The sequence below is a fragment of the Triturus cristatus genome, chromosome 12 (genome assembly GCF_964204655.1).
Source record: "Triturus cristatus chromosome 12, aTriCri1.1, whole genome shotgun sequence".
NCBI classification, from domain to species: domain Eukaryota; kingdom Metazoa; phylum Chordata; class Amphibia; order Caudata; family Salamandridae; genus Triturus; species Triturus cristatus.
Window position 1 is genome coordinate 642504953 of NC_140595.1, and position 18178 is coordinate 642523130.

The 18178-nt window shown below is 45.6% G+C and overlaps 1 protein-coding gene across 6 annotated transcripts in view; it reads right to left on the reverse strand.

Annotated features, from left to right (window-relative positions):
- MEAK7 (MTOR associated protein MEAK7) overlaps positions 1–18178 on the reverse strand; it is a 240542-nt gene that overhangs the window by 20162 nt on the left and 202202 nt on the right. For all 6 annotated transcript variants that reach the window (XM_085636837.1, XM_085636841.1, XM_085636839.1 and 3 more), the window contains 2 exons: positions 12487–12933; positions 7175–7293 (listed from right to left, as the gene is read on the reverse strand). In XM_085636837.1, the coding sequence (XP_085492963.1) occupies positions 7175–7293; positions 12487–12933 (566 nt within the window). The remainder of the gene's footprint in view (positions 1–7174; positions 7294–12486; positions 12934–18178) is intronic.

Genomic DNA, 18178 nt, shown 5'->3' on the forward strand with positions numbered 1-18178 from the left:
ACTGGTGGATGGTGGCAGTGAGGGAGTCCAAGAAGGAGGTCATGAGGGGGAGGGGCTATGGGGAGATGAGGGGCACTTGTGGCGTGAGGCAATCTGAGGAGGAGGTCACTAGGGGGGCCATGGAGGGATGAGGGGCACTGTTGGAAGGTGGTAGTAAAGGTATTTACGGAGAAAGAGGTTATTAGTGTGGTGCCAAAAATTCGCATCAGCGCTAAAGCCGGCCCTGTCATGGCCTTTCTGTTTTTGTTTATTTAATTAGCAGTCGGGTCATAAGGGCTACTGTGGAACATACTTTAAAGTGCATGCTCATTATATTTACTGCTATATTCAATGTTTTAAGTTTGAAGGTGATTTTACTAATGTTTTTACCGGGAAAAAGCAAAGTGGAGTCCGATGGTGCCTGATATGGGGCTGGGGCCCAAGGTCAGCTGTGAGATAAGGTGCACTGGAGAGAGGAGTAGTGGATAATCAAGCCTTTAAGGGAGAGCGTTGCCGAGTCCGGGATCAGGCGGAGGTAGTAATGAAGAGAGATTCTCCCTGAAGACACGCACAGAGGGAGCCTGTAAGGGAGTGCGTTGCAGAGTCAGGGGTCAGGTGGAGGTAGTAATGAAGAGGGATTCTCCCTGAAGGCTCGCACAGAGGGAGCCTGTAAGGGAGAGCGTTGCTGAGTCCTGGGTCAGGTGGAGGTAGTAATGAAGAGGGATTCTCCCTGAAGGCTTGCACAGAGGGAGCCTGTAAGGGAGTGCGTTGCAGAGTCCGGAGTCAGGTAGAGGTAGTAATGAAGAGGGGTTCTCCCTGAAGGCTCGCACAGAAGGAGCCTGTAAGGGAGTGCGTTGCAGAGTCCGGGGTCAGGTGGAGGTAGTAATGAAGAGGGATTCTCCCTGAAGGCTTGCACAGAAGGAGCCTGTAAGGGAGTGTGTTGCAGAGTCCGGGGTCAGGTGGAGGTAGTAATGAAGAGGGATTCTCCCTGAAGGCTCACACTGAGGGAGCGTGTAAGGGAGTGCGTTGCAGAGTCCGGGGTCAGGTGGAGGTAGTAATGAAGAGGGATTCTCCGTGAAGGCTCGCACAGAGGGAGCCTGTAAGGGAGTGCGTTGCAGAGTCCGGGGTCAGGTGGAGGTAGTAATGAAGAGGGATTCTCCGTGAAGGCTCGCACAGAGGGAGCCTGTAAGGGAGTGCGTTGCAGAGTCCGGGGTCAGGTGGAGGTAATAATGAAGAGGCATTCTCCCTGAAGGGACGCACGGAGGGAGTCTGTAAGGGAGTGCAGGGCAGAGTGCGGGGTCAGGTGGAGGTAGTAATGAAGAGGGATCCTCCATGAAGGCTCGAACAGATGGAGCCTGAGTAGTATCACTTGCCTGATACTCCCACCTCAGAAACCTCCTCTTCCCATCAAAGGAACATTACATGGAAAGTGATAATATTTAGAAAGAGATTTGGAAAAGAGTGAGTTTTACTGGTCCTTATAAGACTAAGAAGAGATGTATGGTCATTTAATGTCAGCTGTAGATGAAGGTTACATGAACAGTGTCATGTTTGCATTGTGTTGAGGGGATTACCAGGTAATTGTTCACGCAGCTCTCTGATGGATGTCACATGCGGTTTTTCTGAGTCCCCAGATGGATCATGCAGTCTGTGTGTTCTCTTTTGTACTGCCAGTCACCGCTGTATTCAACTGTGTAGCCTTGGACCGTGTCATGTATGTGCATGTAAGCTGCATGATCAAGGTAACTATTAGCGGCGATACTACGTGTCTCTCGGACCTCTTTGAAGTGCATGCCCTCCCCCCCCCTCCCCCCGGGGGGGGGGGGGGGGCGGCAATCTGAGGGATAGCCCCGAGTGCCACATGCTCTAGCTACGCCACTGCGTCTGTTGGACTGCAAAGATAGGTATATGAAAATATATGTATTGCAAGTCCAAGTCTACCATCTAGTAGACTGGATCTAGGCCTGAGAGAACCTGTCCTTCTAGAGGAAGGCATTCAAAGGGGGAATATCTTAAGATAGGTCAGAGGCCTCTATCCTTCAGCACAAGAATATATTTGGAGTTTAGAACCTGGCCCTATTTTTTAAACCGGAACCAATGAATGTGACCTTTGGACAGTAGAGTTTGCACCACTTGAAACAAGATAGATATGTGCACCTTTGAAATTCGCTCTAATGTGGGTTGGAAATGTGATTGATTGGACATAAATGGAAGGGCACAGCCCTGCCGGACAATCTGGATGACTTATTAGTTGGATGTCACAGACTGCCACCCTAGGAAGAAATATTGGCTCCTTCATCCCACAGGGTGGTTGTGTACCGCTAAACGTGAACTGAAGCGCCTTGGAGGCTGATGCTGCAGGGAAGAGGGACTGTGAAGATCACTGTGCCTGGTGAACTGCAGATTGCCTGCTTGATCCCTATCCTGGACCATGAAAGGGCTGAGGTGGCTACAGCAGGGGAGCCTAATGCTGCCTATTTGCTAAACCTCAGGTGTAGCCTCGGAAGAGACAAAACTAATGTAGAAATATGCCTTTCTTTTATTTTTAAGCTTTCCAGGGTAGAATCAGCTTTTTTGCCAAAAGGTTGGGCTCCATCATAAGGCATATGCTTAAGGGGGGAAACTGTCTTTACAATACAATTTTTACATCGCAGTACCTTTACCACTCATTTATTGCCATACACATTTTTACCACGTATAGGCCTTTACCATGTATGTAAGGTAGTATGGTGGTTTGGGGGGTCTACCCCCAAAAGATAAAAATGTATGTGAGGTAAAAGCATATGCGTGCTAAAATAATGCGGGGTAAAAATGCTTTAGAAAGGCATGTGATGTTTTTACCTGCGTTGTTCCATTATACAACCCCATAAGGGATGCCTGCATATCTCCAGGAAAGTCTGTGAATCTCATCCACACGTCTTGACGGAGCACCACACTAGTGCCAACTCCTTGCCCCAAACAATCAGCAATATCCAGACCAGCCTGAGTCATATATATGGCCGTACCTTGACCATTTTGAATGATTTGAGCCAAGGAGGCATTAGACTACTGCGGGACCGCCGGCAAGATCTTGCTGGCCATGTCTCAGGGCGAATTCCTATAACGACCTAATAATTCCTGAACACCTATATCCTTTTTGACTCCCAATCAGGGGTCTTGGGGAATGAGTTAGGATTCAGCTTGCTGGTGGAAGCTTGGATGACCAAATTCTCTGGAGCAGGAGGCTGTGGAAGAAAATTGGGGTTGCCAGGCGCCGGCCTATTCAATGGTGGGTAAGAGCAAAGTTTAGACCAAATGCCATCAAGAGTATCAGTTAGGGCTTCGCTGAAAGGTAATAAGTGCTCAGAAGAACCCGCCCCAGGCTTCTGAACATTAGTAATCACATTTGTTTAAGCTTTAAAAGAAAAAAAGCTGTATATCCAGGACCTCAGCAGCACATCTGATGACTATAGCAAAGAAAGCACTCTAAGGGAAGGGAAAAATCAACCCTGTATCAACTGAAATACCAAGCCCACTACCCTCTTAGACTGTCATGATCATTAAATGGGGGTAAATTATCTCCATTGTCATCTCCTAGTGGTGGCAAGCGCTGGCCAGAATCGTAAACGAAAAGCTGGTGGAGTAACTGAGGACGGATCTGTGGTAAAAGGAGTGTGTTGACTGAATCTGACTGAATGGGAATCTGGTGTGCTAGCGTGAAGTCAGAGCACAACCTTGTAGGGGTCGAAACAGATTTGGTTCGGGGTCAAACACCAGAGCCAACAGAGGATACCCCTTAAGTGCTGGCGACATTGGGACTGGTGCTGAAGAGGAAGGGACTGGCCCAAGTCTTGGAGCAGGAATGGAAGTCGACACCAGAGTCAGTATAGAACCCAAAGTGGGTTCCAGGTGTTAAGACAGCATTGGGGACAGCTCCAATGTCAGTAACCCTACTAGAAGTCCCTAGGGCCCGAAAGCACTCTAGAGGGAGCCATAAGTATTTAAAAAGTGTGCAGCATGGCCTCCCTACACGTCTCGACCTGCTGAGGCATCACAGATGACGCAGGGAGCTTGGAGCATATCAACATCAAGTGTGGGATCGGCTTCTCAAATCAAGATCGAAGGGAGATCGCGTCTACCCTTATGACTCATTTAGATAGAGAGTGGCAGTATGGGGTCGAGTACCACCTCACCTTCTTGTGTTTCCGCTTTGATTTGGATTTTGACTTATTGGATGACCTAGAGTGTGAAGAGGACCTGTTCCTGGATCTTCTTCAAAAACAGGAATGGGTCTGCACCTTCTACTTAGAGCATAAGTGGGACTTGCATGGCTTCTTTCAATGTTCGACAAAATACAACTTCATTTCACCAACCTGGATCGCCTTCGAGTGCATGAGGGCACATTCCTCTCACGACTTGGAGCTGTGTCCCGAGCCCAAAGAACAGAGGCACACCTCGTACGGGCTCATCACTGACAGTAAAGGCATGATGTGAACACTCTAATTGTAGCTGAGGACATCGTTCCACTGCACACTGAAATATAATTTGAAAAACTCAAACCGACAAAAAAATGGAGCAGCACTCCGGATCTGCCTTTGAAGGGATGTAAAGAAAGGCACGGACGTTGTGCACAGTGGTGGGACCTATATACAGGTCCATGATGTCACTTCTGGGGTAGATTAAAACCAAGGAGGAGTGGCACAGAGCCACCAAGTGGCACCTGGAGCACTGCTGAGAAAATTGCCAGATCCAGTCTGGTGCCTGTTTCTAAAGGGGAGAATTATGCTGTTGGAAGTATCCATCAAAAATAGGAGTATTAAATTACCCCATTAAGGACTATAAGGAGGCTAACTGGTAAACAAATATCTAAAATGGGTGTCCTCTTTGAATACCTGAACTTTATAATATCTCCACCTACCTTTTGGATTCGAGAGTGCATTTCAATCTATAACCTTTTAATTTTTGTAACTAATGATTTCCATGTTATCGCAGCATGTCTGTTCTTTTCTTTAAAATGAGCCAATTAGAAATGTAATTTTAATACTATAAATCTTAGGCTGAAAAGCTCACTTTACCAGCCCCCATAAAAAAAAAAATAAACAAAGCCATAAATAGTGCACGTAGGAATCGCCTTTTATACACTGACATTTTTGACTTTGCTTCAATAAGGAATACATGTCACCACTGTTTAAAACTACACAGTAGTGGCAGGTAGCCAGTTAATGTTCACCAGAAGGTCTGAATAAGGATTTAATCAAGTCAATGTCAACCAAACTAATGTGAGTGGGAGAGCTGATTATTATTTGAAAGAACAGAATAGCGATGAGATGCAGCTCACTGTCACCTTTCCTACCGCATTTACTAAGGTGATTCTTTAAGCTCTCTGGGTGCAGCAAAAGACGGGCTAGTCTGCATTGATGGCCGATTACCCCAGTATCAAAATTTAAAAATCACTGCAACACTGCCCAGCCCCTCTTCTGCTGCACCCAAGGGGGCTGAAGAGCCGGCAAGCATTTTACATTTTGATAAGGGGGTAATCAAAGTAAAAAAAGCCAGAGGCTCTGGTCAACCTTTAGCAAAACTGGGATGGCCTGGCTTCCATGATTGAAAGGAGAACAAAAACAAAGAGGAAATTGGAGAATGAAACTAGTACAAAGCAAAGGGGAAAGAAGTATACAATATAGCCCACTGCTGAGCAGCAGATGAGGTCTATCATGGAGGAGAGGACCTTCAATAACGGGTATAGCCAGAAGCAGAAGGGCTCTAGGGCTACCCTGCTGAGGGTAGAATGTTCCAAATTAAAAAAGGGAGAAACAGAAAGATAAATATCGGAATCTTGGAGCAAAAGACAAATACAAGCCATTATTAGCCCAGACCCCTTTGATTGTCTTCAATGTACTCCCAACATTCTATTTGTGCCTGTGAAATTAATCGCCTCAGGAAGTAAGTGCCACACCAGAAACAACTTCATTAAACAGAAAAATCTGCAAAAAGAGAATACAGAATGCCGGGTTTCTTCATCCACATTTTACATTCCCTCAATATCAGAACTGACCCAACCCCCTGCAAATCAGAAAAGAGTTGAAGACTCACCCCTCCAAACGCCACCACATTTTTAAAGGTGAAGCAACCAGTATGTGGTCCATGCTCCACACAAAAGAAGAAGTAAAGTCAGAATGCGCTGGACAATCACGAGTCAGAAACGAAGAGTGAGAATGGAGGCAACAAATGGTAAGCAGTGGAAAGACACCAAGCCCCTTGTAGAAAGCAATATTTCTTGCAGTGAGAGTGCATGCGCTTTCGCTGGCACGACCTAAATATATACTGTATTTTAGCTCTTGGAACTTGCCATTTGTAGGGTCTGTTGCTCTTTAGCTAGGGTTGCACTTTTCAAATACCCATAATTTCCTAAGTATATAGAAATAAGTACACAACACATGCATTGCTTGGCCTAAACCAGTTAAGAGAAGAATGTAAATAAAAGATCATCTCTTTTTCATATAATTCTAACTTTTGCTGAGAGTTTGTTAATTATGTGCAAGTCATTTTGAGTAGCCATACTGCTAAGCAACTCAAACATTCATAGACAGCTTGGGACACTGGCCATGTCATAAATATACTGAAATGCTATCTAAATACATGTATGCAAAGCAGACAGGGCTTCTGTTCGAGAAATAAATCAGCATTCCCATTTCCACACTACATACGTTTCAAACACTCCCACTACAAATATCAGGGACTGATGCACAGAGCGAGAGCAATCTGACCAAGATCATAGTCACGCTAACTGAACATAAGCACCAGCCTGCATCACTAATAGAGTCATACACTACTCTGCTAAAGCGAACACAAAGGGGAGTAGGTAGAAGGAAAAATGCATGGATGCAGCCGAATGTGGGTGTAAAAAGACAACACAACAAGATTTACAAACTTAAGGACTGCATCACCAGAGCACAGACTGGCAAAATCACTGTTTCATGCAGGCACCGCATTGAGATACACAAGCACTACACTGCATCACACCAGCATTACATGAGTACCACATAGCTGTCACACAGAAGCAAACTGCTTCACATAAGGAACAAACCAGCATTACATTATCACCACACAAATGCCTTCTAAAAGCATCACACGAGCACCACATTAATAGCACTCACAGCCGTACAAGCACCATACAGGCATCACACGGTGTTGTTACTCTTCTTGTAGTACTTACTAGTCCATTTGGCAAGGTTTGCTGTCCAGAATTCAAGTACATGTAGTGGTCATTGTATCCGGAATACATGTACACTTCCATGCGTGGCACAATGGAGAACAGGAAACACGTGCTGTCCCCTAGGAGTAATGGCAACAGAGAACTAGGTCAACAGTGGCCAATGTCAACACAGCAGTTGCATGGATTTATTCAACATAAAAAGATCTCTGTGAGTTTCATTAGGAAAAAAAAATCAATGTTAAGAAAAGGGAGGTTATGTTCGGACTCACTGAAGCTAAACAGAGTTTCTTACAGAGTGCAAACTTTAAGGTTATTTGTAAATGTTCTGCTGCCCTTAAGTGGCTTTAAAGCTCATTGAGTGACCTAAACAGATGCAGAGTCATAGCTACATACCCGTGTAAGTACTCGCACTGAATGTGTAAATACTAACAGCTTCTGCCTGTATCCTGTGCTGAAGTTCTTGAATGAGGGCTGATGAGGTGACTTGAGAGGTTTGGGGGCAGTAAGTAGCTGTGTGTGTATGTCTTTTCCTGCATCTTAGAGTGGAGTTTTTATTTGTTTAGGTCAGTCTACCGAAATCCATAGCTGTCAGACAAACTCTTTATTACAAATTCTTAAATTTGCATACAATTGGTACAGAGGAGTAATGCTGTTTGGTGCAATATTCCACCTCTAATGAAGAGCTTGTTATGCAATGCAGGAGAGATTATTTTACCGCTAAAAAAATAAATACACTCAATTGTCACACATTCAAATTTTTATCTCATATACGGTTTGCATACAGAAAACAATTCCATTTTTAAAAAACAATGTATCACAGCTAAATCAAACAGATAAACATATACGTGGTATCTGTAGTATCCTGAGGTCATGTTATTATGTTCCCTTCATTCTGTACCTAGCTGCTCAGCCAGTGTCAGTGTTCCGCGTAGAATGTTAGTGTGGGTGGAATGCTTAGATACTGTGTGGGACTGAGACAGTTGGGAAGATGGGCTGAGCAGCTAGGAGGCTGCTCCTGGTGGGGCTAATGCTGGGGTCTATACTGGGGCCTATTGTGGAGCCTGATCTGGGGCATGTTCTGGGTTTACTACTTCTGCACCTAAGATATCAATAAACTTCATCTACTCCTACCTGGCCACGTCTACAGCGTCTACTTGTCATCCTGCACACGTGGGCCAACCCACTACATTTATGGCGACGATCTGGAGAAAATCTCACGCTAAAGGCATCATGAAGACAACTAAGAATGAGGAGTGGACCAAGAGAACGTGTAGAAAAGAAAAATGAAAAAAAAAACAAGCATCAAGAAATTTAAAGTAAAGAAAAGAAACCTGTTTAGCGACGCAGCTGAAGTCAAAGAAATATGTCAAGCATGCCTGTCTGCCCCACCAGCGTCCACTACATCGGACAGCCCAGCCCAGGCATGTTGTGTCTTCAACTTATCATCAGGAAAATACAGTTACAAGCCAGTTTACATTTGGAGAAGAAATTATGCCACAAAAACGTCTATTGTGCCACTACCAAGGAACTTTGAGCAACTAGTTACAAGGTAATATGTGGCTGTATGTGACTTTGCCAACCATTTTGTGGTTAAAATATTCTTTTTGTCGAAAGGAAACCAGTTTAAAATTTGTGACTGTCCAGAAGCTTTAGACTGTAGTTTTCCATGGGCTCTTAAAGAGTGCTCTATTTGGACTTGTTGACTAAATTTTCGTGTGCCTAAATCTGCTGTTAATGCAGTTTTTGTTCATTGACTGGAACTGTGTCATGGAAGTGGATGTGAAAATGCTATCTGTCAAAATTTATGGAAGCGGGCGATGTACGGGAAGAAAATGTGATCTCAAGCCATCTGTGTGAGGAAATGACATTTTTTTTTCTTAATAGTGAAAAGTTGTCACGTATTCTGCTTGGATGGTGATATTGCAGTTGCGCTCATTTTTTTAAACATTCAAACGCGCACCTTACCGTGTTTTTGGTGTCGCGTGGAGCCGATCGAGAACTCTTCGTGACGTGACGTGCCAAGCTCTGCATCGTTGCCCATGACGTTCTTGCAGCTGGAGCGTGCCGTGAGCCATTTGGCATGCGTCTCCACTGCGTGCAGCCATTTTAGAGTTGGCGGATACACCAATACCAATCTTTTGTCATTTACATCGATGCATTAGTTGCCAACCACGTTTAAAGTTTTTCCTCTACATCAAAGACCACGGCAGTTTTGTGACGTGCGGATCTCTTTCGCTTGCTGTTCATTTTTCAGTCTCTCTTGTTGGGTCGTGCTGTCCCACAAGTCCTCTGCTGTCTCGATGTTTGAGCAGTAAGTCAGTTCGTGAAGTGTGCAGTTTTATACGTCCGGCATTTTTACATTTTGTCAACCACGTTCAGCGTCTTCTATTAAAAAATAATGACATGAATGCCGCAAAGAGAAATTTTCATCTGTCGAGCATGTTCGTGTGGAAGAGAGAGTAAACAAGTATGGTTTAAAAATTCTCTCTAGTTCAGGCACTGGACACAGCTATTATTTACATTTATTAGTCCTAATTTGTTTTTTGGAATGCCTGTCGCGGTGACAGGCACACCATTGACTTTAGAAATTCGAGTTGTAGGTTATGATTTAATGATTTCACGCAAAAAATTGGTTTTTTTTTTCCAAGTGAAAGAATTTTGTTTCACAAGAAAATTCATTTATCGCAAAAATGTTAATTTTTTTCTACAAAGTCTTGTGATTGAATTATGCCAACGTTGTTTATCGCTATGTTAAAGATCTTGTGTTGTTGGCATGGGAGTGGGTACTAGTCCCATGTCTCTAATTTACGCAGTTTCTGGTTACAAAAATTATATCCTTGTCTAAGGGATAGGGGTGGGTTTTTAGTCCCATGACCCTTGTTTCAAAAGTTTTATCCCTGCCTGCCTAAGGGATAGGAGTGGGTTTTAGTCCCATTTCCTCTTTAGACAGTTTTATCCCTGCTTAGGGATGGGAGTGGGTTTTTAGTCCCATCACCCCACGGTCACAGTAATTTATATGGGAATGGGTTTTAGCCCCATTTTTACAGGGGGTTTTAGTCCCACCTTTGTCACTTTGAGTTTGGGTGTTAGTCCCATTTACTCCGTTATAGGGGGTTAGAGTCCTACCTATTTATAGGGGGTTAGAGTCCCACCTATGCAATTAGTAATGGGTGCCAGTCCTATTTACTAAATTAAAGGGGGTTTTAGTCCTACCTTTACGTGTATGTTGGGTATCAGTCCTTTCATTTACGTTTTTGCTGTTTTCTGTGTGTGTAGCCATCTTTTGATGCCACACTGTGCTGCTTGTCGGTTTTACATGCTTCACGTGTCAGTGGGTTTCAGTCCCATGTGACGTATTATTTACATTTGAATGTTAGTCCCAAACACGTGGGTTTTAGTCCCATAGTGTCCCTTACATGAGGGGTGGCGTTTTGAGTTGTCGTCACAGTTTTCTCACGTGAGAAGTACTTCCTTGGGTGTTGTTCTACCCATAGACATTTAACCCGTAGGATTCTACTCTGGGTATCATATTCATTTGTCGTATGTGAGCTTTTATTTCGCTTCTAAAAATCTTCTTTGTTCAGTATTAAGGGAAGGGGATGGTGTTAGTGTGTTGATCTATGCTTGCATCTTTCTTTTCTCCTTGGTGTGTCTGTTTTCCCTCTCGTGATGTATTTCTACATGCATTACTGGGTTTATGGACTATTCATATCTTGTGTACATTTCTGTATTTATTTGTTTGCTTATTAGTAGTTTGGGTTTATTTTAGGCTTTATTAATTTTCAGTGTAAAGGAAGAGGATGTGTAGTATCCTCAGGTCATGTTATTATGTTCCCTTCATTCTGTACCTAGCTGCTCAGCCAGTGTCAGTGTTCCGCGTAGAATGTTAGTGTGGGTGGAATGCTTAGATACTGTGTGGGACTGAGACAGTTGGGAAGATGGGCTGAGCAGCTAGGAGGCTGCTCCTGGTGGGGCTAATGCTGGGGTCTATACTGGGGCCTATTGTGGAGCCTGATCTGGGGCATGTTCTGGGTTTACTACTTCTGCACCTAAGATATCAATAAACTTCATCTACTCCTACCTGGCCACGTCTACAGCGTCTACTTGTCATCCTGCACACGTGGGCCAACCCACTACAGTATCCCTTTTTCTTTATGTTCTGCCTCTATAAATTTTGAAATTGCACAATATTTATTGCACTCACCATAGAACGTTTTCCTCAATAATTCCAGTTCTTATCATGGATTACTTGCCATTTAATGAAATATAACCTGTGCTACAGCCTAACAATCCAGCGTATTCTTGTCTTAGTTATAGTGATCTCAATTTACCAGCACCCATTAGTAAGTTGCATCTTTTATCATCGACGAATAGAGATTCCAACCCCTCCTCTGGCGTTTCCCCTTACGGCAACATGTGTTGCTATAGTGAAAGGACTAGGAGGGAAACCGCAATATGGTCTATGCCTTGAAAAAACAGTCTGTATAAGGGGCGAAACGTGTTGGAGTATTGTCACTGAACTTATAATTGTTCAAGAACTGTGCTGACTATTACTGTTTTCAAGATTACTAAAGAATTGTATCTGGGATAATTAAACCAAACAAAATACTGAGCTAACCTCCACTGGACTCATACACACTCATTGAGTGCGGTGATCACGGACATAATGATAATAGGGGATGTACTGTATTAGAATCCACTAATGAAGCATAATGTATTGAGAATGCTTTCAACCTAGACGGGGGTCTAAATTTAAGCACAATAAACACTATATAAGAACATCAGCTATCTAGTGTATGTTTATTATCTGTTATATATGTGTGAAAAATAGTGCCTACATGGAACTCATGTATGGTATGCCACAAAACATAGCAAGTAATCTCATGAACTCTTGTCTGGCTTAGTTAATTTCTGCTCTTTCTGGACACAGTGAGCAAGTGTGTGTGTGTACATGTGTGCACATATGCGTGTGTGTGCACGTTTGTATGTACATGGGATTGTGTGTACAAGTGGATGTATACGGGTGTGTGTGAGTACGTGTGTGTGTACGTGTGTGCACATGTTGGATGAGAGAGTAGGAATGATGGTGGTTGTTAAGGAGCAGCTGAGTGGAGTCACAGAAGAGGTCACGAGGCCACTCCTAAAACTAGAAGAGTTGCCAGGCAAATTGCACTCATCAATAAATAAAAATCTGCATTTGAAGTTACCATTTAATACACAGACCTTGTGTATGTTTTACAAAAGTCCTCAACCCAAGAAATGGTCTTCTCAGGCTCCACTGAAGAACACCATGACCAAGCCATCCTTCTTACCCTGAAACTGTGGCTTCATCTCCCAGGACTGTGAAGCAAAGCCGCCAAAGATGTTTCCTCCAGTGTCCTTTACAATCAGAACGGTGGGTCCACGGCCGATAATCTGAGCACAGAGCTGCGAGAAGCTCTCTCCATGAGCCCGTGTGGAGAAGTAAGGCTGCCACCGGTGCTGCGCCTCCTGCGGCAGGTGCGAGTTGATGAACATCACAACCAGTAGGCCGAGGACGCTGTCGCAAGGTGCTGCTTTGCTGCGACACCTGGGCACCAGGTTGCTCAGGCTTCCGAGACTATTACTGCTCTCTGAATCTGGCACCATAACAGACAGGCCGTAGGAGAAGACCGCCAAGAGAAACGTGGAGAGCAGCGGGATCCTATACACCCAGTCCCCAATGTCGCTCGCCTGCCACATGAACTCCAACATCTGGCCATCCGTCAGCACGCGTTTGTCTAATTAACACACAAATAAAAAAAACAGTTGTCACATTACGTTTAGTCAGCATTCTTGCCAAAGTTACATTTGCTTGAGAAGTCAAAGATAAGTGTTATGGATTTTTACAGACCCAGTAAGCCTGATAAAGGCCAACTCAACAAATTGAGCTTTATTGGGCTTGCCCATAACGGAATCAAATATTCCGCTCGTCCCAGATGACCAGTTTCCTCCCTTTGATCCGTAATAATATTTGTAATTTATTAAAGATAAAAAAGCGATAGAAGGAAAGTTTGAATTAATCTGATTCACATTCCAGTCCATGTAGGCTCTCTATTCTAAATAGCGAGATCACACACGGCCTATATATTTGCTTTTATGATGATGACAATATAAATATACAGAGCGCAATGCCATTGAAGAAGTCATTTCAGCGGTTGTCTGGGCTCCTCATCTTGCTCTTACTGAGGGAGAATTCCAAATGAGCCAAAGAAAATTAGAAAAACAAACAAAATAACTTGTTTGTGTATTTTTTTCTACTTCTCTGTGGCAATCAGGCTTACACTCCCTTCAGCAAAGCAAGTGGAGGAGCAACCATGTGTCAAACACCTGTTTCAGTGAAGCAGGGTGCAGGAGACTGCAAAATAGTCTTCCAAAAGTCATATTCCAGGTTTTCAATTTTGAAAAGGATACTCTGTGCCGAATTTGATAGGAGGTATACGTCAGCTGATTGTCTCTTAGCAGCCTTCCTTTCGCTTCCACAAAGAAAATCATTATGAAAGCTTAAACCCAGCATTTATTGGGAAACGTTTAGTCCCAACTCTTTTTCATCTATTTAATTATACAGTGCACAGTCACCAAAAGCATAATATTGCGAAAATGGACACAACCAATGGAGAAGGCAGACATTGAGAGAAGGACTGAGAGATGGGTCAGAGCTCAAATTAGCAGATGATTAAAGTCTTTGAAATTTTACAGACAGCAGCATACTTAGATCCTCAACGCAGCTGAAGGGGAAGAGAGTTCAAAAGTTATGGTCCCAATAGATCTACCACCACATGATGTTATCTTGAAGCAAGGGATCTTCAATGCAGCATAAGATCCAGATCTTCAGGAGAATGCATGTCAGGGACAATGGAATGAGGGGCGTGACTGGATGCCAATGGAGTGAGAGTAGCTTCATTCGGAGCTCCGCTCGGCCGATCCCCATCCATTGCCATCCTGCAATGATATAGCCAGCCTGGGGGCCCTAACTACCCCTGTGATCATCCCTACACAGAAGAGACCGACAGTGTTCCTGCCTACTCCAGTCGCAGCCGGCAACCTACAGATTGCATTGCTGAAAGATGGACCCACAAGGCAGCGATTGAAGATGGTGGCGGCCTCGTGCTGCGGAGACTCGACGAGCCTGGTGAAGGTGGCCTCTGGAGGCCTGACTGAGTAGGGTGCCCGATGGCGAGGTCATCGGTGCCCTCAGCCCCCGCAGCCTGCCAGACCCCCTGCTGACCATGCGGCAGACTGCCCAGAGCTGTAGGGAAGAGACCTGCCAAAGGCAGATGAGCGGAGCGACGGGCATGAAGCGCTGAGCCCTGCAGACCAGAAGAGGAGTCTGTAGAGGTGGGCCCACTGAGCCAAGGTGAGCTGGTGCGGCGATTACCTGTGCCCATTTCCTAGGGGGTGCAGATGCAGGAAGCCATACACCTGGCCCAGCGAGCACTGCAGCCCTGACTCCGGCCGGAAAGAATACTGCAGTGAGGTCTGGTGCCTCCCAGACAGACGTGGCTCTTCTGGGAGGGGCAGAGAAAGAGGTCCTTACTGCTGTCAGCATGGAGGAGAGGCATTGAGTGCAGGGGAGGCCAGGCCTGCATTTCGGCAGGCACCCTGGGGCGGCGTGATTGAAGGTGGTGGGCCGCCTCTGCGATGCTGGAGAAGCGCCAACAGCTGCTGATTTGGAGAAAGTGATGCTTCCTGGGCCATGGCCACATTAAAAACACATTCCTCGGCTCTGATGTGCTTCAGGGGAACTGGTGACTGCGGTGCTGATTGGGTAACAGACCGATCTCAAAATAGAGCTGCTGCAACACCTGGCCTCGTCCCACTGCAGGAGGCTACTACATGTTTGCGGGGCCCCTGGAGAGACAAGACACACAATATCTGGGCCCAGAGGGTTGCCTCTGGCTCATGAGAACATCTGGGGCCAGCTGGCTTCTGGACCTGGGGGACTATTGAGCAATGCATGTAGAGGGGCAGACCGTGTTGGTGGAACATTATGGCATACTGGCAGGATGACTTGAGGATAGCTGAGGGACGGCCTTCATTAAGACCCACAGGGTGCATGTGAGCGTCAAGTTTGACTGACCAGGAGCTGCCTGTGGCACTCTAAGGAAGGACTACTTTGCATGGACATTTGTTGCCGGAACCACCCCGTCAGCTGAGCCACTAACATTGCTTGGTATTGATCTTTAGACACTACCCGCCCTCTCTTGTTCATACACTGCGGCCTGGCCTTATCGGCTTGAGACCATCTGCGACAACCATGGGCAAATACACCCACAGGTAGGACCTAGACCCTGAGGGAGCTGCTGGGTCTGTCCCCAATGGCAAGAGAACACCTAAAATACTGGAAGCGGATAGGAACCCCTCACTGCATGACATCCTCCAGGCTATCAAAGCATCTAAGACAGCGCTGGAGACTAAAATAGACAATCTAAGCTCCAATCTGGGCCTCCAGCACGATGACCGCAGGCACACAGTAGAGAGAGTTACCAGTACTGAAAGAGCGCTGGCAGAAATACCCCCCACACAATATATCCAGAGAGTAGATATGTGGTTGTACGAGGTCAACTAGAGGGCCAAGCCATGGCCATTAAGAACATTTAAGCTCCAAACTCCGAACAGAGTGTTTTTTATTTTAAGCTTATCGCGCCCCTTAACACCACACTTAATACTTCCGACCATAATGGGGAGGGGCTGGGACTTTAATTGTGTTGCGGATATCCAACTGGATAGATCTCACACTTGACAGCGTGACTCCCAAACGGTGCAAAAGGCCTGAGCCTTTAGGGATTGGCAGCACCACTGAGGGCTTGTTGACTCCTAGAGAAGGATGCAAGAACAAGTTTATTCTTTCTTCTCTGGACACCACGACGTACACGTTCGCTTGGATACATTCCATGCAGCCCAGACATCCATACGTTAGTGCATTCTGTTGAATACCTGGTCCGTACAGTATCTGATCATAACCCAGTCCTCCTACATTTGCCGTGGACCTGTCCCAGACCGTATATTCCTACTTGAAGATTAAAGCCAGAGTCAGTGGAGGACCAGGTTTTTAGGAAAGTGATTAGGGACAAAATAATGTACAGTTTTGACGACAATGATGGCACAGTCTCCACTCCCCAAGTGGAGTGAGACGCCTTTAAGGCAGTCCTGCATGGCCAGTGCATAGCGGAGTCAAAGGGGATTTGAAACACTATATTGGAAGAGGTACTCCCAGCAGAATGAGACCTAAGGGACATAGAAATTCGGAGACAAGGACGCCCAGAATAGTAGCATCCCAGAAGGAGCGACTTTGATGCTCCGATTTTAAACAATACATGGACAGAATGCATGCAGAACAAGATAAATTGGGATCCCTCCTAGAGTGGCTGGCTAATGCGACCTAGCATGGCTGACTAATCTGACCAAGCGTGGTTGGCTACTCCGACCAAACGTGGCTCTCTTGTAGTCGAACTAGAGGGTAGGAGAGGGGAAGGGACAGAATATACTCACAGGAAGGGATTGATGACCTCTTCGCTCAATATTATTCAACCCTATATAGAAGTGTTACAGCAATTGACATCAAGGCAACACAGTCATACCTTGAGATGCTGAGCCTCCCTCGCCTCCAGGAGACGGAGGAGCTGGGGAAGGATATCACTCTGCAGGAGATACGAACGGCTATTAAAAATATGGTCTGTAATAAAACCCCGGGAATGTACAGATTACCGGCTGAATTTTAGGCTGTCTATTCAGCCGAATTGACACCAAGACTGGCTGACCTGAATGCCGCAGCTTAGGACACTAGGTCCTTGCCAGACACCACTAAGGAAGTGCTCATAATCCCAATGCTGAAACCAGAGAACGCGGTGCAAGATCACACAGCACACAGGCAGCTCCCGATGTTAAACATTGGGTATAAAATATTAAGTAGAATTCTGGCGACCAGATTGCTTCCTCTCATGCCCAAATGGATACCCGGACCAGTCGGGATTTATACCTAGCCGTAACATGGCCATAAATATCAGAAGGCTGTTGGCCATACTGGAAGCTAGGGACTATGATCGGGCGAGCACCGCAGTGTTTGCGTTCAACATAAAGAAGGCATTCGAAAGCCAAGAATGGCACTATCTCTATGAAGTGCTGTTGCATATAGGACTGGGAGGGAACTTCCTAGCATGGACAAAACTGCACACAAACCCGACTGCTAGAGTCCTCCTAGGGAAGACCATCTCTGCAAGACGTGGTGGGATGCGGAACGCAGCAGGGTTAGCCCTTGTCCCCCCTTCTTTTTGAATTTCCCATGGAGCCCTTGGACAACTATGCACGAAAAGGCCATAGCTATCAGGGCTTACGTTTTGGGAGTCACATCACTGCATAGCACAGTATGCAAGTGACCTACTGATTTTCCTCTGCAATGCTGAAGAGGACCTAGACGGAGCAAGAGGGGTTCTGGAGAGATTTGGCCTGCTATCTGGTTTAAAGGTAAATTTGCAGAAGTCCAGACTCTTACCTACAGCACCGAAGAGACACTCGGAGGGATTGGAGCACCTTCAACGGGAGCCCCGCTGTATGGCATACTTGGGGGTCAAAAACTACCATGACCGCAATGACCTATTAGAGGGCAATGTGGTACAGGCCATCCACTCCCTCCGCTTGTACGAATTTTTGGAAAACATCACAGATCTCGGTGATGGGCTGTGTTGCCCTCCTGAGGATGATGGTCCTGCCGCGTCTCCTCTACTTTTTCAGAACACTCTTGATCTGGATCTCAAGAGCGATATTTCGAGAACTGAATTCCTTAATCACCACCTTTATATGGGGATAAGCCGTAGGCAAGTGGCACTAACCACGATGCAGCGCTAAATGGTGACTGGGAGTGTGGCGGTTCCTCACTTTGAGACGTACTACCTAGCACGCCAGCTTAACGAGCTGGTCCAATGGCTGGCAACCAGGAGAGATCCAGACAGGATTCCAAGCTCATTTGTGGCGACAGTCTAGGACCTC